Raw genomic sequence first — 23,578 nt, 5'->3', positions numbered from 1 at the left:
TAAATCCAGGTATATGGCCTAAGTCTCAGGATTATCCAGTGGACAAATCTATTATAACTTCAATCGGAATGTTTGAAATTACTATAAATTACAATCATCTCAAGCGTAAGGTTTTAAATTATCATAACTTATTACTGTCTCAAACGGAAGATTTAAAACTAACATAAATTACGACACCAATTACGTTAGTAATTAAGGCCATAATTATGATAGTAATTAATCATCTGTCATTTTTGTTTAATGGAGACGTCTATATATAGGGTCTCCCCCTTCATTTTTAAAACACACCAACCACTTGAGCTATTTCCTCTCCCCTTCTCTTCTACTCCTCTCTTAGTATTTCCAGCAAGTTTTTCCTGTCATATTTCAGCAATTCATTCTAGCATTTCAGCAAAGCTTGGTTCCTTCATCGTTCTTGTTCATCAGAGCTCCGACTTATTGAGGTGTCACCTAAGCCGGAGACGAAAGTTATTTTACCTTTAGGGGCAAATCGTCATCACCGAAGGCACTACCGAGACGTAATTTATCTTGCAGGCAGAGGGTGTCCTCGACTTGACTTCATTTCTAGTCAGCATTACTCTATCCTATTTTTGATTTATTTATTATGTAATTTATTATCTCCCGCAACAATATTAATATTATTTTCAATAAAACATACATTTAAAACAAGATAATGTAATAACTACATTATTACATTCCGATGATTTTTTAACAACTTATATACAATCTCATAATGTAATAACTACATTATTACATTCTGATGATTTCTTAACAACATACAATCTCAACCGAATACTTAATAAGTTAAGTACTATTTTTAGATTCTTTGATGGGTCAACGATGCATCAATTTCGACCAAAAGGAATTTAAACCTATAATTATTTTTATAACATTGTATCAATAAAAGTACAAAATGCCTTCACAAACTAAAACATCCATCTATTATGATTATAATAATAATCCCTTCTCCGTCCGATTAAAATAGCTCTATTGGATCCGACACGGGGATTAAAAATAAATAAATATTTTATTAAAAAAATAAAAAAGTAAAAAAGTTTAATTTAGCTCATAATTTAAAAATAAAAATGAAGAGAGAAATATATAAATTAGTGATATATGTTGTAAATAAATATTAAATTGAGGATAATAGTTAAATATTTATTTTTTATTTTTTCAAATATAATAATAAGATAAATTTAACGGACAAGAAAAAAAAAAGTAAAGCGAAGGAAGTACTAAACTTTGCAAATTAAAAAAAAGGGCAATTGACCACGTTTTGAAAATAAAGGAGGAGACCATTTATATGTATTCTATATATATATATATATTGAGTAAATTTAACCCGCCTTAAAGTATACCTCGTAATTACTTATTTTTTACGAGTAAATGTATGTTTTCTGTTTTGTCATGAAATAAATAGAAATAACAATTCTCCCCATTTGACCTACCATAAAGTATACATTTTGTTATTTTTGTTTATCTCGTGACAAGGCATATATTTTCTTTTTTAGTAAATTTGACCATATTTTATACTTCCTCTATTCCAATACAAAAGTCTTGTTTACCATTTTTGTCCGTCCCAAAACAATAGTCTTATTTACATAAATAACCATATTATCATAAAACTACTCCTATTTTTTTATTTTTATTACACAATTACCACTATTTTTTACACTAATACACTCACAAAGACAAAAAAGTTTTTTATCTATACTTTTTACCAACTATAAATATAATATCAATATTCCTTAAATTTCGTGTCCAACACAATTAAGACTATAATTTTGGGACGGATGGAGTATTATAAATACTCTCAAATTTACACTTTTTCTTATTTTAAATTTTAAATTTATAATTTATAATTATTTTAATTTTAATTAAACTAATTAGTTATTTTAATTTTAATTTAAAATTATTTTTATTATATGATAATTATTTTTACTAATTATCATATAATACCCCTTATAAATTTTCGTGTTTACCGGATGATCGTTTAGTATTCACATGAAAAATTAATATATATATATATATATATTTGGCAACAAACAGAATGAGTATTATAAATCTAATAAAGTACTAAATAGTAATATAAAATAGTAAATGAGATTAATTAAAAGTAAATAGCAAAGAAAATTAGAAGCAATTTCATCTAAAAATATATCAAAAACTCATGAAACTCTGAGAGGTGTACCAGCCGACGACAATTGGTAGGTGGCATGGCATACAAAGAAAACTCTATTATTACTGTATTTTCAAAAAAAACAAATTTATCATGTTATATAAGTAAGATTATCAATAAGTTCTCTTTCCAAACCATAATTGTTACATCTACTGAAAAATATCTCATATAAAATGTAAGGATTTGTTTTTTTTTTTTTTATCATTATTCAAATAATGATTTGATTTAATATTAAAAAAAAATGTAGTTTATTTTTATTTAAAAATATAATATCAAAAAAAAATTAAATAACGAAACATGCCGTAATTTTTCATCAACATATGTATAATTTGCAACAAGGTCTACATGTTATATATCCCATCATCAAATAATATTCAATTTAAATGTGTATTTGAGGTTTGAATTGAATTTGAAAATTAAATTTTTTTTATTTAAATAATACTCCTCCGTCCTACATACCGTGTCTGCTACACACGATATTTTAGGAATGGTGTAATTAGTAGATAATTAAGAATGTATTAGTGAAAATAATTATCAGATAATATAAATAATTATAAATTATAATTAAGATAACTAATTAGTTTAATTAAAATTAAAAAAAATAAATTAAAAAGTTTAAAATGAGATTAAAGTGTGTAATATTTTTTTTAAAAAAAAGAAAGTAATATGGAATGTGGGACGGACAGAAACGGCAACGTGGACATGGTATGTGGGACGGAGGGAGCACTTTTTCTTAATATAATATCAAGTTCTAGCATAACTCCTAATGAAATATTGCAGGTGTGTTAGTGATTCGTTTTCAATTTAAGTGTTGATTTTTAGATTTTATATAACAAAACAATATATGTTTGTTGAAATATATATTCAAAAAAAAAATCACCAAAAGAAATAGAATCTGCATCTATACTGTTTAAGAGGATATTTGGCATAGCAAATGATAAAATAAATTTATTTTTTTTTATTTGTGTTTGTCCTTAATTAAAGATTGAAAGATATTTTATTTTTATATAAAAGAAATGAAATAATTAAATTTGTAAAAAAAAAAAAAAAACATTACATTTTTTTTTTTCATGCCGTAGTCTCGCCCTACATCATCACAATTGGACTTTACATAGTTTATTTTTAAATTAGTACTATCTTTGTTCGGCTCTAAGGTCTCATTTACTTTTTACGTGTTAATCTTTGAATATTAATTATTATATCAAAACTTAGTACAAATTAAGAAAAATTTACAAAATTACTTTCGTTAGTGTCTTATAACACTAATAGAAGGACATTCGTAAAAAAAAATATATACAAATATAAGGATATTTTTAATGTTAATACAATGAAGCAAAAAGTAAATGTGACCTCTAGAAGCAGACGGGGAGAATAATATGTATGCATATGGGAATGGTTACGAAAAAATCAACATCATGCTAATTTTTTACATCAGCACACATTCGATATATTGTGTTTTTAATAATAACAAATATGTTATATACAAGTATATCATGTGTTGAAATCAACTATCGTGTGTGTTATATGACTATAACATGTGCTCTTAATTCATGTGTTGTATTTGTATTACATTAACCTATACAATGTGTTATCTGTGTTAATACTGTATATTGTGTGTAGTAATATTTTGTATCTATAATATGTATTTTTTGTTCATGTATATATACAATATGTTGTAGTAATAGCAAAATTTAACACTGCAGCCGTCGCAGTATATATATAACAAATAGAATAAATAGTTTTGTTTTGTTATGTAACTACAAAACGCGGCAAGTACTATCTAATATATATTTTTATAACACAATAAGTTAAGGTATCAAACTAAGGGTGTGTTTGTTTGGGGGATTGAATTATTCATCCAATTTTTTTCCCCCAAAAATATCAAATTAAACACTTATTTTTTATTTTTTATATTATATTAAAAACCAATTTTACATTCAAAACATCACATCAACACCTATTTATATCACATCATACAACTCTTCAAATTCAAAATTTTTACTATTCAAATCCCGATTCAAAATCCAAACCCCCAAACAAACACACCCTAACAAGAAACATTTAACACGTTTTCAAATCATTTTACCCCAATAATAAAAATAAATTTTTAAATATCCTTTTTCTCATCAAATACAACATTATGAATTCAAAATCTATTTTAAAAAAGTAAAATCCATACGATCCAAGCCACTGCTTAATAGTAGTCATACATTTTTAATCACAACAAAAGGGGTATTTTTATAAAACCCGAAAACTCAAAGATCCACCCCTCCTCCCTAAATTCAGCCGAAGACTATTTCAAACTCACCATAGAACTGGTTTCTTCCAACCGAGTTTGGACAGATACACAGATTCTGTAATGCTAAGAAACAGCTACAGCATTTTCTTCACCTGATTCTTCTACGCCCCTCGGCTTCTTTTTATGCTTTCGTCTTTTTTGTTTCTTCATCAGTCTTTTTAAATCCTTGACGCTCTTTTCCCATTGTTTTCGGTTCTTCTGATACAGCATCATTGCTGCCCGGGCATCTTCTATCTGAAAATTGGCTAAAATGTTAACAACTCACTAGGGAAACGACCAGTGTATTCACCCAACATCAAATTTTCTATACGATTCTTGATGAATATTGTAACATAATCCAATACATACACACACCACATATATATATATATGTAAAGAAGACTTATCACCTCAAAAAAAAAAAAAGGTAGGAGTCTGTTTCGATGTGTTTTCAATCTCATATTTAGCACTATGTAATCTACATTCAAATACTTATTTTTGTTCAAAATAATTCAAATTCAATATTTCCATAATATAATTCACTTATATCAACAGTATCTGCCACTGATTTTTCAACAAATAAAATTGAAAATGTTGGTGAATTTAAATTAGTTATGAAATCACAATCTCCCTCTGTTTATGATCTTGTTCATAAATATTTCACTAGTATTTTCTTCACACACAATTCCTCAAAAATATTACCTAAAGAATACAATAAATACACATAATAATTCGAAGTCAACAAAAACAGGCAAAATATGATTTCCTATAATACCTTTACGATTCTCTCTGTACCTCACAATAAAATCATCTAAAACTATAAACATTAAATAAACATGCTCAAATCAGTGCTTAAATTAAGCAAATGGGGGTACAGTCAAAAGTCTGTAAGCACATCAAAACAGGAAAATCAGAGGGAAAGAACCAACCGGGCAGTGTTCGCCATTTTGAATTTCAACATTGAGAAACTCGGCAGCAAGTTTCTTGAGGGAGCGGCTTCGTCCGTCCCTGATTTATGAAGCAATTATATAAGTATTGAGTTCAAAGTGTTTTGATTCATGTAAGAAAAAACATGCGCTCTGTTACAGACATACTTTAGATAAGGTGCATATTCTGCTGTGTCTCGTATATCCGTCTTTGGATGTGACAACAACAATGCCTGAAGATAATCAATTTATAAGATTAATAACTAAATGTAAGATGTAGATCTTCAGACTAGAATTTTGTATCTACAGAAATCCACTTTTAGATCATTCCGCAAGGCATGTCCAACGATGATCCTGCCCTTGATAACCTCAGCCACTTTCTTCTGAGCAACATTGAAATTCTTGGCTGCAAGAAGTCAGAGTAATAGTAAAGAAAATATATCCAAAGAGAGTCTGAGGAATGTACACTGGCGGCTTCCTCCAGTATCCCTCATACCTTATTCAACAGAAAAAAATGGAAGGAAACAGATGGAAAAAAAAAAAAAAAACAAATAAACCAGGGTGTTCAAGGTGCTCAAAGAAAGTCTTTATCATTGTTGTTTTAGTTAATTTTATACTACAAATCAGTACCTTATTAATTTTAAAAATAAAAAAAATCATACAGACAACTACAATAAAATTTCCTCTAATCTTTAAAAATTGCACAGCATAGGGCGTAGAGGGGATTTTTCGTGACATTTGAAGTGGTTCTTGATGTTTTGTATTTCACAAGAAGGGCATTTGCAATGTACTCTTCAGTTATTAACTTCTTTATGGACAAAAAGTCACTCCCTTCGTCTCCCAAAATCATAACAGTATTCCTTTATTTTACTGTTAGTTAAACTTATGCATATTCTATTTATCATAAAGCACCTAATGAACCTATAACTTTATTACCCTTATTTTAACAAATAATAACAATTTTGCCATTATTTTTTTCTACTTACCCCACCATCTTTTATCTACTCATTAATAAATTTCTTATAATACCTTCATTTTATGTTTTACCTACCTCAACTTAATATTATAATATCATTATTTCTTAGCCTCTGTGCCCAACCAAAGTTATATAATTTTTACAGACGAAGTAATAAATAGCACTGACCTTTCCTCAAGTCATGTGGTCGAATTCCACTTATTTGTGTACGGAAGTCAACAACATACTCCACTGGGCGAACATACTCATCATATATAACGTTTCCCCACTTGTTTACCTGCCATGTGCTAAAGTTGATTTAATAGCTAAAAAAAATTTAGGTTCATATCTACCCTATCCAGAGATAAACTAAGTTCAAACTCTGACCCGAAACAACAAGCTACACAGACCGGGAGGTTGTAGCTCAAGAGCTTGAGCACTCCTTGGCATCCTTAAAGTTGGGGGGTTAAATCCCCGTGGTGTGCGTGTGTGGGGTAAAAAAAAAAAACTACAAGCTACACAGCAGTGCATGTTCAAAGGACAGTGTTGGAGGAAGTCAATATAACACAGTATAAAAGTGAGAAGCAGGTCCTGCGTTCAAATCCTAATTGTCACCCATTTATAAAAAAAAAATGCAATACATCAAGCTACTAATTCTAAATAGGTAAGGTTGTGGCTCAAAACATCGCATTATTAGTTGCATTTGAATAAACAATGCAACACATCAAGCTACTAATTCTAAATATGTTAATGGTGGTAATCAGGGCCAAAACAAGTTGAGGACTGCAAAAGCAACTGTGGTTTCCTGCTAAATCCATCAATTCCAGCTGATTTCAAAGCTCAATATAATTAAACATTGTACAGTTAAAAATACGACAGCAGCATACGGTGAAAGACAAAATTACCAGGGTAACTCTCCCAAGTGCACTCTTGTTGCCCTGTGAACTGACACCAACCATTTCACAATCCATTGCCACCACATCTGTGACACTGTCTCACCAATTAGGAACACGAAAAATCATGGGAAAAAATAAAAAATAATAATAAAAAACAATAGAAAATGATATAAGCCAGATGAAATGGGGAAGGATGAGGCTTCACAATTTATGGGGAATCGCAAGAGCTATGGAACTTTTCCTGTATAAATTTAATGCTCAGTCCATTCAAAGCATTTTCTACCACATTTCAGAACAGAACATTTTAGCGAGCCTTTGTTGTCATCCCGTGAATATATTCACGAGAACACCCAATACCAAACACCAACAGGTACTCTTTTGTATATTATTATTTGGCCAAGTAGATTATTCATATTAAATTAAGCTGCTTTCTTCCCATGCATCCCTCCCTTTTCTATTCCCAAAAGATTTGATGCCAAAAAGAAATAATAATGAAAAACTATTAACCAGTAACCACTTTGTCAAAGACTAACATCAGGATTTATTCTCTTAACAATTGAAACTTAATAAAACAATGAAAGTTAAGGGTACAGATTGTACTACTATTCCTGTTATGTTTAGTTCCGAATAAATAAAAATTCTCCGCTGCTAATGAATCAAGCATAATACGATCATTATTGCCAAACGTGAGTGTTAGAGCAGAGAATCAAGTCTTCAGTAAATTTCTACTTGTATGCATTGTTTACAGTATGACAAATTAGCTGATTTTGCTGCCTTACTCTCTGATTTATAACTTCAAAATTCCAAAATTGAAAAGGAAAATATATACATATATAAGTGGAATGTCATCTCTGAGAAACCTCAACAATCCATCAATCTCCTGCCAAATACGATTAAGAAAAAAAAAAAAGTTCATCTAGAAAGACACCTGCAGTCAGACGAAGTAGGAATCAATGGATTAGGCTTTCCCGCAACCGAATCCTCATCTGATCTCTCCTGGCGTTGGCGTTTCCCTGCGAATCCCCCAATTCAGGATCAATTACGTCAAAACTATCATTATATGCAGCAGAATCCAATTAAACGAATGATCTGGGACGAGGACGAAAGGAAGAAACACTGCAGTACCTAATATACTTCTCTGAGTTTCCTCATTCGATCTGCGCGAATGCTTGGAGCCACTGGTTTTCAGCTTCTGCAACAAATACATATACAAATTAAGGCATAAAAAAATCGAACTACACAACATATCCATCACTCCTATTCATATTCGAGGAATGGAACGAATCATTGAAAATACCTCGAGGAGCTGCGCCCAATTAGGGTTCAGGCTTTTGCTAAGGCTTTTTAATTTACTCGCCATTGTCAAATTCTTCTCTACTTCAGCTTCAGTTTTGTGCGAGAAGCCAAAGCCCTAATGTTGTATTTTGTGCCGCGCGATTTTAAGCATACCTACTAGCGATTTTTAGGGTTTTTTAAATAAACGTGCTAAGTCAATAATTTTTTTCAAAAAATAAATTTTAAATAGTTCTCAAAATTATTTAATTTTAACAAATTGAGAAGTTCCCCGAACTCCTTGAATGTAAATTTAAGGAGTTTTGAGAACTCATTTTTGTAGTAAATTAATAATTTCTAACAATATTTTAATGAATTCTCAGAACTCTTTAAGAACTTCTTTTTAATTATGGGTGTGTTTGTTTGGTAGTTTGATTTTTGAGTTATATTTGAATAGTAAATATTTTGAATCGAAATAATTTTGTGATGTTATATAAATATAGTATTGATGTAATATTTTAAAAATAAATTTAATTTGTAGTATAATATAAAAAAAATTAAAAAATGTGTTTACTTTGCTATTTTTGGAAAAAAAAATTAAATAAATAGTAAATTATGAGTATAATCTCATAACCGAACACATCCTATATATATTAATTTATTTTTCTTCTTATTTTTTAATAAAAAATTTCTTTTGTTCTCCATGTTCTCACTTGTTAAGATAATTTTTTTTCTTTTCTTTTTTTCTTAATCTAAAATATAATTTTATATTTGTTGGGTATTTTATTGTTAGTTTTATAAAATATTAATTTTATATTTGTTGGGTATTTTATTGTTAGTTTATAAAATATTAATAATTATTTGGTTTATATATATATATATATATAATTTTTCATGAATATAATATTAATAATTATTTGGTTTTTATATTTTTTTTTTATTTTTAATACTATTTTCGTCCACTAATAAATTGACATTTATTTTTTGTATGTTCATATTTATATATTAATTATTTTATAAAAAATAGTATAAATCAAGAGAAAAAAAAATTTTTATAATACAAATATAATGATATTTGTATAAATATAAAAATATTTTTAATATTAAGTACACTGACATAAAAGATAAATATAAATTTATTAAAGGGACGAATGGAATAATTTTTATTTAAAAGTAACTCATAATAAAAATTATTAGTAAAATTATATTTTATCTTACATTATTTTTAGTAATAAAAAAATATAAAAAAGTTATAATTTTATCTATACACATATCATATTAGTATATATATAAAAGATATATGATCTGCAATATTATTACTATTATATTTTAATTTTTCTTTTTTAAATTTTGAATTTTTTCTGTTTAGTTTAAAACTCTTTATATGTATGATAAATTTATATTTATATATTTTATTGTTAAAAATAATATGAGATAAACTATAATTTTGTAAATTTTTTTATTATGATTTACTTTTATAAAATTTATTAAAAATAAATAAATAAATATCAAATAATAATTAATATTACATTAATCAAAGAACACACAAATTTCTTAAAATAAAAAAATTTATAAAATCTAGTATATAAAACTATCAATATCATCCAAAAATTAAAAAACAAATTCAAAATGGTTATAAATGTGTATGAAATATTTTTTAATATTTATTAAAACTAGAAATTAAATATCCAATAAATATAAAATTATGTTTTAGATTAAAAAAATAAAAAAAAAATATCTTAAAATACATTAGGAAGAAGATAATGAACAAAAGAAAAATTATAGTACAACAGTCCGACTCTAAAACTCCCCTTTACTTTTTGCGTGTTGATATTTGAATATTAATTATTATATTAAAACGTAGTATAAATTAAGAAAAAATTGCAAAATACTTCCGTTAATGTCTTATAATACTAATAAAATGACATTTGTACAAAAAAAAAAAATTATACAAATATAAATATATTTTTAATATTAAGTACAATAGTGCAAAAGGTAAATACGATCCTTAGAAGCAGACGAATGGATTATTAAAAGTTAAGAAAGAAAGAAAATACATTAATATATATATAGTTAAAAGAAATTCTCAAAACTCTAATTCAATTAGATAAGAGTCAAATATATCTATTCATTAGTATTACAAATAATGTTAACAAAAAAATTAACGTGGAAACAAAAATATTATAATATATGTCATATGAATATTTGACGGTGAAATATCCACTTTATTGATAAATGAATAAAGAGATAGGTTTGAACACTTAAAATATATCACTCTTCCGAAAGTTCTATATGATTGGCTTAATTTACGTTTGTAAAATTGTAAAACTTATAGAATATAACTCTGATATTCATCAAATTACATCTCAATTAAAACTATGAAAAGACAATGTAACTAAGAATGATAAATAATAAAAGACAATCTCTACATTTTATACTTCTAATGTTGTATTGCAACAAAAGTATCGTGAGAAAAACTTTTAAAAATACTCATAGTTCATTGCATATTTTTTATTAGTTAAGTAGAATAATAAGTTGATGAAAAATCATCAGTCCTAGCCCACTAGTTTCAGTCCGTTCCCAAAAGCGAACGTGATATTTTCTGAACGAGGTCGTGGATGTGGTCGCAGTCATAAGAATCAACACAATCGATATACCCCATACAATCATCACAGTTTTGATATTAATAGGAAATAGAGAAAACTCCAATATGGGATGTAGTTGAAAAGGCTAAATAGGAAAAGAGGCAAATCAACATTTGTTATTGGTATGGCATTAAAGGTCATTAGGCTAATACCTGCAGAACAATCAAACACCTAAATGATCTGTATCAAGTCTCATTGCATAAAGAAGGGGAAGAATGTCGAGACTAATCATGTCGACAATGAGGACGTCTCGATGATGATCTTCTGGATTATGACACAACACGTCTTGATATAACGGATTTCGTCATAGATTCAACAAACCTCCAGTGACAGACTAATTATGTCATTTTAAATTATATTATTTTATATTTTGTAATATTAAAATTAGTGTTTGTATCTTTTTGTACTATATTTTGTAATTTTTATATTTTCTTTTATTAATACTGCATTTATCTATATTTGAATGGTAAAGAGATGTCAATCAAAATGATGCTAATATGTGTTTCATTGACAATGCAACAACACATACTATATTGAAACACAAAATATTTTTCTCATTTGAAAAGAAAAAATATGAATGTCAATACAATAAGCGACAGTACGAAATTAATTGAAGGCTTTAGAGAAACCATTATATATTTTCCAGCGGGGACGAAAATTATGATACAGTATACACTGTTGGCCACTAAAGCTCGAATAAATTTACTAAGCTTCCATGACATTTGGAAAAATGGTTATCATATTGAAACTATGAGTGATACCAATTGTAAATTTTTATTGATCACCAATATCATTGATAAAATGAAATTCATCATTGAGATATTACTCCAACTCTCTACTTGTTTATATTATGAAAATTAAGTGTTATTGAAACACACCTCACGATAGATCAAAAGACTACAGATTTTCAAATATGACATGATCGCTTTGGGTATCTTGAAAGTATAATGATGAGGCGAATAATTGAGAATTTGAATGACCATTTATTAAAAGGTCAAAAAGTATTAAACTCAAATAAGTTAACATGTGTTGTCCGCACTCAAGAAAAATTAATAACCAGGTTATCACCAGTTAAAGTAAGTATTGAATCATCTATATCTTTGGAAAGAATACACAAGAATATATGTGAACCAATGGACCCTACCACGTAGCCCATTTAAATATTTTATTATCCTTATTGATGCATCTACCAGATGATCTCATGTTTGTTTATTATCTACTCGCAATATGATATTTACGAGATTGTTTGTCAAATCATTACATTACAGACATAGTTTCTCAATAATCCAATTAAAATTATATGTCTAGATAATGCTAGTGAATATTTATCAAATACATTTGATTATTATTGCATATCAATTAGAATCAATGTAGAGCACCCACTTCATCATGTTCATACACAAAATGACCTGACAGAATCACTTATTAAAATAATGCAATTGATTTCTAGATTATTACTGATGAGGTTTATGTTGCACGTTTCAGCTTGGGGGCATACAATTTTACATATAAGAACTCTTATAAGAATAAAACCGACAAACCATCGTAGCTATTAGGGGTGGAAATAGGTCAAGCTAGACCAGACTTGACTTTGGCTAAATAGGTCTGACATGTTTTAAAAACATGTAATTTAAGTCTGGCCTATAAACCTAAAAAATATATATATATATTTTAAAAGCCTAAGTCTAAATATGACATTTTTAAAAGTTTGGTCTGGCCTACAAGTCTATTTTAAAAACTATATAATAATTTAGTTTTTTTTAAAAAAAAATTAGTACTAGAAATAAAAAATAAAATAGATACAATTTTTTAATATATATATAAAGTTAAAAAATTATATTTTCTATAATAAATTTATAATTAAAATTATTTAATAATATTATTATTAGATACATTATAAAATTATTCTTAATAAATAATAATAAAAAAAAGATTTTATAAAAATAAAAATAATAATAAATAGGTCGGTTAATTAAAAAGATTTTTTTTTTATAAACCTAAGTCTACTCTATTTGAATAAAAAGACTATAAAATTTTTTTTTACCTGACCTTTTTAATAAATAAATTAGGCTATGTCAGACTTAATCTATTCTCATCCCTAATAGTTATTCTCCTTTGTAGTTAGTATTTTGTTATGAACTGAATATATCTCATCACATATTTTTGAATGTATTGTTTATGTTCCTATTTTACCTCCCAAATATACAAAATGAGTCCTCAACATAGATTAAACATATATATGGTATAAATCATTGTCACTTATAAGATATCTTGAACCTATGACAGGTGATTTATTTATTGCAAGATTTCTACATTGTCATTTTGACGAATCATATTTTCCAATATTAGGGGAGACATAAATGAACCGAAAAATGATATTAATTGAAAAATCTCATTGAATTTTTGCGATCCTCATACAAAGAAGTATGCACTAAAAAGTTCAACATATTATACATTTGCAAAATATTACAAATCAGTTATTGGATGTTTTCAATAACTCGAGTAAAGTCACTCGATCATAGGGGCAGATGTACATATAAATCAATGGTGGTACGTACCACTAGTGATTTTATTCCACCAAAAGAAAATTTTAATAATTTAATAATTGTGATACCACTAAAAAAATTTAATGCCCCATTTAAATTTTAAAATGGCGTCCTTATCTAAAAAAAATTAGCAGTTGTTTAAAATTTAAAATTTAAAATGTCACATATACCAAATAATTAAAATTCAATCAAATTAAAATAATTAAATTATATTTTCAAAATATAAATATATAAAAAATATTATTATTATTAAATATATTTTATTTTTAAACTATTGTGCTATCAGTAAAAAAATTTCTAGATCTGCCTCGACTCGATCATATATCCAAGCTAATAATACTCCGACTAAAATAATTGTCCCTAATTGACAAATTGCAAATACTAATAAATCAGCAATACGCTTAAAGCGTGGTAGACCATTTAATTTCAAAGACAAACATTTTGGAAAGAAAAAATAAATGAATGATGATAATAATGAAAATATCAGGGTTGACATTGATACATCTCAATCTAATGAGGAAGTCAACTGTAACACCCCCAGTTGGCTCGTACTGGAAATGCTACCGACCCGCAAGCGCACGCTTAATTCTAGAGATCTTTCAGCAGGGCTTCCGAAAATGAAAGTCCACATTGTTAACATGAGTAGTCTATTCAATCCATTTAACCTATATTCAACCTTAGGTGGCATGGCCCCGACTCATCCACGGGAGTTGGCTTAGCACCGGCCCAACTCTGGGGTATTACATCATCCTTCACTTAAGAATGCAACATCCCCGTTGCACCCCAATGATCTCTTAACTACTAGGCCCGTCCCCACTCTAGTCAACGACTGCGGGCAGTTGTAGGTCGGCTCTGATACCAACTGTATCAACTTGTAACACCCTCAGTTGGCTCACAGTGAAAATGCTACCGCTACACTACACCATGAGGTCCTCATCTCCTACTTCGGACCCCACAACACAATGTTAAGGCTAAGATTAACTATAAAAGCGCATTGACATATAACACAATCTGATTTATGAATATTTACATAACACACTCCTAAACAAGAGGTTTCTCTGGTTAAAAATTTACATATAATACAATAGATGTAAGATCACTCACTCAGCCCGTCTTTCTATATCCCGAGACGTCCCTTGCCCCGGAGGTGCCATGCATATCTGAACTAAATATTTTTCTTAAAAGCAGTCTAGAATTAAATCCATTTTAATAAATAACATGAAATATGTCATATCATACCTTTCAAAATAAAGTCTAATCTCCGTCATTCATAAAATACATGTCATGTCATGCCAATAGTGAAATGATGCAACAAAGATATCAAACTCGACAACTATGCACATCCACATATATATATACATCCGTCGAATTGAGGAACCAGAATAACCTCGGATGCATAATAATAGGCTCACTGCATCCGTCTAAGTAAGCAGCCGGAATAACCTCGGCTCCATAACAACAAGCTCACTAGACCATCATCAATAAATAGCCGGAAAATCCTCGGCTCAATGAAGGACATGATAAACTCATAATAATATAACGGTTATCCGGTCACTTCTATATATCCACCATACGACTCCCACAATCAATACATGGATAGCCGAATGTTGTCGCCATTAACCACAAGACACCCCATAGTCTGTGATAGCGAATATAGGACCCCCACTAACTAGTCATATAACTACTAATAACTACCTATTTTCTAAAAGGTTTTAGAATAAAAATAGCCAAAAATTGGCTAAAAAGTAGTGCAGGAATTTAATTAAGGGAGCTGGGAGAGTGTAGTAAATGCAGGAGCTGAGGGTGCAGGAGACATAAATGCAGCGGAATTCTGTGCATGAATTATTGTGATGGCGCAGTAAATGCACCGCTGACCAGCGGCAATAAATGCAGCGAGAATTAATGCAGGAGCTGGGGGTGCAGAGCAGTAAATACAGGCAATGATTGCAACGAGAATTAATGCAGCCGCCATTCATGGAGTCCGCGTCAGCCGCCGCTCAAATTCCGCACCAGCCGCCGCTTCGCTCACTTCCACGCATGGCCTTCCGCTCCGCTCACATTTCCGTGCCAAGCGCCATCGCTTCGCTTACTTCAACGCCAAAGTTTCCGTGCAGCCGTCGCTTGTTTCCGTGCAGCCGGCATCGCTTCGCTCATTTCAACGCCAAAGTTTCCGTGCAGCCGTCGCTTGCCTTTCGCACTCATAAATACAGCCGCCGCTCGCCTTCCGCGCTCGCTTGCCTTCCGCGTTTGCGCACTCCTATGCAGCCGCCGCTTGCCTTCCGCGCTTATAAATACAGTCGCCGCTCGCCTTTCGCGCTCGCTTGCCTTCCGCGCTTGCGCACTTTCGTGTCAGCCGTCGCTTGTCTTCCGCGCGGTTGTCGCTTGTCTTACGCGCTCGGTTGACATTGACTTTCTAGCATTGACCGTTGACTTTTGTTGACTTTCACGCCGGTGATTTTTTGCTTCTGAAGCCATTTTTTCACTTTTAAGGCCAGTTTTGGACTCCCATATCAGTTTTCAAGCATTATTTCACCTATATAAATAACGAACATCTTATAAATATTTATTTAAATAAATAATACTTATTAAATAAAATTAATTTAGTTAAAATTAAATACTTAAATAGCACATAAATAATGCAAAAAAAATAATTCAAGAAACACATCAATTAATTTAATTTATACACCAAAATAATTATAAATTACACTTAAAAACTAATAATTTAATATTATACAAACAAGATGAAATGAATACAATTATTAGAATAAATTAACATAAATAATACCAAAACTCGACATAAATAAATAATTAATTAAATAAATATAAGCTATAAAATATGACAAAATCAAGAGTTATCACTAGCCATATCCCGTGTAATGTAGTAGAATAAGTGCAACATGGAATCACCCAAGGGAAACCCGAAAACTCTATTCCTTCAGCCTTAACACTGTGTTATGGGGCCCGAAGTAGGAGGTGACGACCTAATGATGCAGTGTGGCAGTAGTATTTCCAGTATGAGCCAACTGGGGGTGTTACATCAACTCTGAAATAATTTCTCAAGAAGAGCACAATCTTGAATAATATGATGAGATTATTGAAAACTCAATTAATTATGTTCCTTCAAGGAAATATTGGAACCTCAAAAGGCAATTATTGATAATATCTTTGCATACAGTTTAACACTTGATATAATAGAAGAAAATGAGGATCCAGAACAAAAATTAGTTCATGAATATTGGAAAAAAAATGGTCTTTGAACCAATTGTTCAAATACTAGTGGAATACAAATGGGCATTTGTACGAAAAAAAAAAAAATAGATTAATGAAATTGTAAGATGTAAAACTCGTCTTGGGGCTCAAGGATTTGTACAAAGACCTGAAGTAAATTTTGATGAAACATAACTCTTCAGTTGTCGATGGAATAATATTTAGATATCTTGTAAGCCTAACAGTGCGAAAAAAGCTCAACATGCATCTCTTAAATTTAGTTACTGCATATCTTTATGGCTCCTTGGATATTGATATTTATATGAAAGTTTTTGAGAGATTCAAAATTTCTGAAGTATACAAATCAAACTCAAAGGAATCATATTCCATCAAATTGAAAAAGTCATTGTATGAACTTAAACAATCAGGGAGAATGTGGTATAACCGTCTCAGCGAATGTGGTATAACCGTCTCAGTGAATGTTTAATAAAATAATGTTATACTAATAATCTAATATGCTCATGCGTCTTTATAATAAAAATTTTTTGTCATTATTGCAATATATGTTGATGATCTTAATTTAATTAACACTCGTGAAGAAATCCAAATTACAATTGAATATCTAAAGAAAGAATTTGAGATCAAAGATTTTGGAAAAATAAAATATTGTCTGGAATTACATGCAGATCATATAAATAATGAGATATTTATTCATCAATCCACATATACTCAAAATGTATTAAAATAATTTTATATGGATAAATTTCACTCTCTAAGTACACCAATGGTGGTCAGATCCTTTGATCCCAGTAAATATCCATTTAGGTCAAGAGAAAAAAAAAATTAAAAGATATTTAGTCAGAGGTATCGTATCTCAGTGCTATTGGTGCACTAATGTTTCTTGCGAATTGTACCAGACCAAATATATCTTTTTCAGTAAATTTACTGGTCATGTTTAGCACATCCTCATAAAGCGTCATTGAAATGGTATCAAGCACATTTTTCTACCTTCAGGGGACTCATGACATCGGTCTATTTTATTTGAGTGAATCTCAAAATGAATTAATTGGTTAGATTGATGCTGGTTATCTGTCTGATCCACACAAAACAAAATCTCAAATTAGGTATTTATTTACTTGTGGTGGAATTGCAATCTCTTAGAGATATGCTAAACAGGCGATAACAACTACTTCTTCAAACCATATTGAGATTCTAGCAATTCACAAAGCCAATCATGAATGCGTTTGGTTGAGGTCAATGATTCACCATATTCAGAAAATTTGTGACTTAATTTCCGATGATATATTACCTCTTACAATATTATTTGAATATAATGCAGCTTGTATAGCCAGTTCAAATGAAGATATATAAAAGACGATCGGATAAAGCACATATCTTCAAAAAAAAAATTTTACTCACGGTCTTCAAAAGAGTGGTGAAATTAATGTGCAACAAATTCGATCATCTAATAATTTTGTAGATTTATTTACCAAGACACTACAGACTGCAATATTCAACAAATTGGCATAATAAATTGTAATACGTTGGTTGAAAGATATAAACTAAAATACAAAACAAGGGAGTGTATTTATATAAGAATGTTGTACTTTTTTTTCTTAGCTAAAATTTTTTCTACATGATTTTTTCCTAATTAGGTTTTAATGAGACAGATACTATGTACAAAACATTTAAAGAGAAGTATTATATACATAATGTATACATAGTATGCACTTCAAACAAATATCTATGTTATGTGAATGTTTGATAGTAGACACTATGTATAGATGTGTATATTACGTGAATGTTTGATTGGTATAATTTCTAACTATCAATTTACTCAATCATTTGCCTATAAATAGATTATTGTTGTACCCAATATTGAATACAAGATTACTCAATTAAGATCACCTCATCTTAATTTTCTTTGTATTTCTTTATAAACTTCTTTTACTATCTAAGATAGTATATATTTGGAGGCGAAAGTGCTCCGCCACGTCCTTTCTCTATTTTTTTTTTTTTTTGTTTTTTTTTTTAAAAAATTTCCTCCCCACTATTTTAAAATAATAATAAAAATAAAGAGAAAAAAAAAATGGGAAGAGGAGATAGACAATTGCATATATTATATTTATATATAATTTTATAAATATAATTTATTATTATATAAATGATGTATTTATTGGTAGAATTTTGATTTTGTATTTTAATTTTGATATATTATGAGGATTAATAATTTTATGTCAAATTTAATTAAAAAGATAAAAAAAAATAAAATATATTTTTGGTGTTTAGAATTAACTAATAGGTAATAACTTGTTCTATTAGAAAGATAAATATATTGAGAATATGATGAATCAAATTTTGGATAGTAATATTTAAATTAGTTGATATAAATATATATTGTTCAATATAGGATAAACAAATAGATTATACAATTTTTTTACTTTCTTCGTCAGGATCCGGACAAGAAAACTAAGAAATAAGGTAACAAAATTGTGGGTGAATAATTTTTTATTATAAATGAATTACGCATAAGTTAATTGATAAAAATACGGCATAATTGTCCCGAATGAAAAAATTAATTTATAATTTAGTTATATTAAAATGAAAGTGACAAGTTAATAAAATTTGACTTTAGCTCTGTTTAAATATTTTAAATTTTCTATCTACACAATTTTCAACTAAATTATAATTTTAAAAGGTGCTTATAAAAATATAAATAAACACCAATAATATTGTATATAAACATTATTTTTGCAATATTTATATTTAATCGATATAATTCATCAGTCTCCAATATTTAAAATATTAAAAATTAATCGTATAAAATATTTTAATTCATTCAATAATTCTCATATTAAAATATTATATATATTTAATAACAATAATTAATTTTTCACAATTCAATAAAATTTATATCTACTCTGTACAAAACATGGCTTCCCTCTAGTGTGTATATATATATATATATATGCATCGTACTCACACATGCATATTTACATATGTACATTAAACGAGCACACACAATATATATATACATATATATTATATAAGTTATTATTTATATAACAATTACGTCACTTTCTTTATTACTTTTATTACTATCTTTTTACTTTTTATTATAAAAATTAATTATATTTCTCGTTACATTTGATGAGAAATATTACTATTTATTATATTTTTTAAGAATTAGTTATCTTTAACAAAAATTAAATAAATAATAATAATAATTAAATATTATTCAAACAATTTTAAGATTTTAAATTGAATAGAAATTATCAATATACATATACATATTGATTTATTTCGAATAATTTTAATTTTTAAAATAGTAAATTATAGTATTAAAATTGTTGAGATTAATATTTAAAAATTAAAATATAAATAGGGACATATTTCTTTCATTTTTATTTTGGATTGTGAACACAAAAAATACATAACAACTAATTAAACAAGGCCAAACGCAACCTAAATTTATACATTCGGTGCCTACTGCCTACGGCTGGACTCTTCCTATTTTTAGCATGCACATTCGAGTTCCACGACACGTGTCAAGCCCATCTTCCACGTGGCATTTAATTAAATAAAAAAATACATGCATTTTTTCTATATAACACATTCGCCATCGGCAAAATACAAATTCAAAATTAAAAACTAAAAATTTAAATTTAAAAAAAAAAAAAAATGCGACCTTCAGTTCTATTATTCTTCTCTATGCTTCCCATTATAATTATGCACTTCCCGGCGACGATTTCCGGCGACGACGGCAACCCTCCCGGCGGCGACTCAAGCATCTTAGCGCCTCCGGCGACCGCCTGTGCAACCTGCCACGGCCAGCCGCCGCCGCCGCCGAATATAGAGCAGGGTAAGTGCCCGCCGGCGGCTCCGGTGATATGCTGCGGCGGCGGGGGTGGAGGCGTTGGCCAAGCTTATGGACCGCCGCCGCCGCCGTTTTATTATCCCTACAATGACAATTCGGCTAGAGGCGTCGGCTCGGATAGTCGAGCCGGCTTCCGGAGTGTCCACGCGGCGGGCATTGTTTGGTTGTGTTATGTTATGGTGCTGATCAAGTAGAAGCGGTGCATTAGTCCTGTTGCGGTTTGGGCCAATGGAAAATGTCGTAATGTGTATATATATATATATATATATGTAAAATTTTTAATTATTATTATTACGGATTATAGGAATAATGGTATGTTACTTTTATTTCTTACCATGATTGGTAGTTTTTTGTTTTTTTTTTTTTTGTTTTATATTTTATTTTTATCTTATTATTATTATTGTTATTTTACATAATAAAACAATTTGTCCTACTCAACCTCACTTGCATATATGTTTGTTTTCTCTCTCTTGTTTTAGGTAGTGAGTTTTTTTTTTTTATTAATTATTTTGAGATTATGAAAAAATTTCGGAGAAGTGTGGTGTAATTTAAATAAAGTAATTTTTATTATTTTTGTTTAAATATTTGATAAAAAAAAAAAATTATATGTTTTTTTTAATAAAAAAACGGTGAGTAATTTTTTCTATTATATGATGAGCATAATTTATAAAAGAATAAACTATATACTACTTACATTTTTATATTTTATATTTTTATTTGTTCAAACCCAGTTTTAATTTATATTTTAATAAATTTGATCATATTAACTTTATCATACAATCTAATCGGTGTTTGTCTATCGAGTCAATATTAAATCCGATCTTCCGTGGATATGTCGGTATCAATATTAAATCGGATCTTTCGTCCTATTTAAATAATTTTTGGAATGTTTAGAAAATAAAGTGGTGATCTTCGACGTGGGTCGGTCGAGTGTGAATATGTCGGTGTCATTGCAGGATCTTTCGTCCTATTTAAGAAAAATGTTTGAATTTCTCTCACGATCGATAATAGGAATGCAGTATATATGGAGTCGAAATATTGAGAATTAGATGAAAGTGATAAACTCAATTAAAATTCAAATTGATTAGATAAAATAATTGTAAATTTAAAATTATGAAAAAAATAAAGTGGTGATTTCCAATAAATTTAGTAAAAAATTTGTGTAATTGAATATGGAAATTGGTTTGGTTTAAATCGGATGTTATAGGAGATTTATGGAGCTCAGTTGGAATAAATTATTGCACGGCAAGGATTCTATGCTGATATATCATAATTCAGTAGGGTGCTGAATATATAAAATTATCTTTAATTAATATAATTAATATAAATACATATAATTAATTTACAAGTATTCAGCATGGTGCTGATGATCTTGTCGCATAGTAGGTAAGTTTAAGATGGTATAATTGTCAATTGAAAATATGTTTATAATTGGTTAAAACATTACTTTTGAAACCATCTGCCTATTTGAGCTGGTTCAAAATTAAAATGGATTCTTCTTGAGCTGATTATTAAGTTGTCAATTTTAACCAATTAGTTATTTATTTAACCTTCGGTGGAATATGGAGTTGTTAATTTCAACCAATCAGTTATCTATTTAAATTTTTGTGGAATCGGTTAGAGTTGTATGCAGCCTATGTCCAACAACAACCATTGTCGTAAAAAATCGTCACAGACGGTTTAATTGAAAAAGTCTGTCGGAATTGATTTGTTCGAAGGGTTCCCGGACCTCCTCAAGAAATGATCATGTCTATCTCGCGATAAACGAATAATTAAAATGAAAAGAAAGCAAAATAAGGCTGATAAACAAGAAAAGAAGCTAGAAAATAAATTGGAATTAATGGGATTTTTTTTAAAAAAATCTGAAAATAATACGGAAAGTAATGCAGATAAAAAATAAAAAGAAAGAAGAAGATGATTGATGTGAATGACGCTTTTTTTCTGCTCTCTTGGATCTTCTTTAAATCTTCTTAATTTTGAATCTTATTTGAATAAAAAAACTTTATCCCTAAATTTCCTCTAAAAACCTCTTTATCCTAACATATTCGTTCTCCCGACCTTCCCAACAAGTTACTTCCTAGACTGGGTTATTTGGGTCAGCGGGTTGGTTGGACATATAGGCCGACTTGCTGATCAGGGCCGCACGCTGGTCTGCGAACCTCCATTATGAGTTGCGTTTGTACTGGGTCAGCCCAATTAATTATTTGGGTGTGTACAAATACCCCCCATAAAATTTATTTGGATACAATCAACTTGTGGTCTGGATAATTTTGTTAAAACTCCCCTGTGTTTGAATCGACTGGTGCGTGCGAGTTTTAAATTTTTTATCATAGCCAACTCATCCGTGTCGGATCATGTCCAGCACCAAGGTCATTCTCACCTCCAAAATCTCATTTTCGCTGCTATATCCACCTTCTGGTTATCCACTGATAGCCAACATCCAAGATCTGCATTCGGGAAGGTCGATTTTTGCTTATTCGGCCTGTTCAACATGTTTTTGCCTTTCGTAAGGTTGTAGTCAACCACAATCTGATTGTACTTTCCTTTCAGCTTCTAAAGAGAAATATGGAACTTTTTAAAATATTTTTCATTAATAAACATCTTCAGTTCCTCCCCTTCGGGCTCCATCAATTTATATGCGCCGTTAGATGACTTGGCCGATATAATAAACGGCCTTTCCCATGCGGGGGACCACTTTCCAAGCTTCGCATCTTTGAGGCTTTCTGAGAGGACGGTCTTCAAGCCCATGTCACATTCCTGGAAGGTATGAGGCCTCACGTGTTTTCGGAAGGTCGAT

At 29.3% G+C, this 23,578-nt stretch overlaps 1 protein-coding gene across 1 annotated transcript; it reads right to left on the bottom strand.

The window, feature by feature from the left end:
• Positions 1 to 4,252: 4,252 nt before the first annotated feature.
• On the bottom strand, positions 4,253 to 8,661 carry LOC127265793 (RNA exonuclease 4). Its single transcript, XM_051295783.1, has 9 exons — positions 8,532 to 8,661; positions 8,360 to 8,426; positions 8,163 to 8,247; positions 7,244 to 7,328; positions 6,528 to 6,636; positions 5,701 to 5,789; positions 5,552 to 5,616; positions 5,387 to 5,465; positions 4,253 to 4,712 (listed from the first exon to the last, which is right to left on the bottom strand). Exons 1-9 carry the CDS (start codon positions 8,592 to 8,594, stop codon positions 4,542 to 4,544), a joined length of 813 nt encoding a protein of 270 aa, XP_051151740.1. The 5' UTR covers positions 8,595 to 8,661; the 3' UTR covers positions 4,253 to 4,541.
• Positions 8,662 to 23,578: the final 14,917 nt, after the last annotated feature.

Source organism: Andrographis paniculata, unplaced genomic scaffold, assembly GCF_009805555.1.
Source record: "Andrographis paniculata isolate CXL003 unplaced genomic scaffold, ASM980555v1 Contig74END, whole genome shotgun sequence".
NCBI lineage: Eukaryota > Viridiplantae > Streptophyta > Magnoliopsida > Lamiales > Acanthaceae > Andrographis > Andrographis paniculata.
The sequence above is the reverse complement of the archived record's forward strand: the minus strand, read 5'-3'. Positions and strand labels throughout refer to the sequence as shown.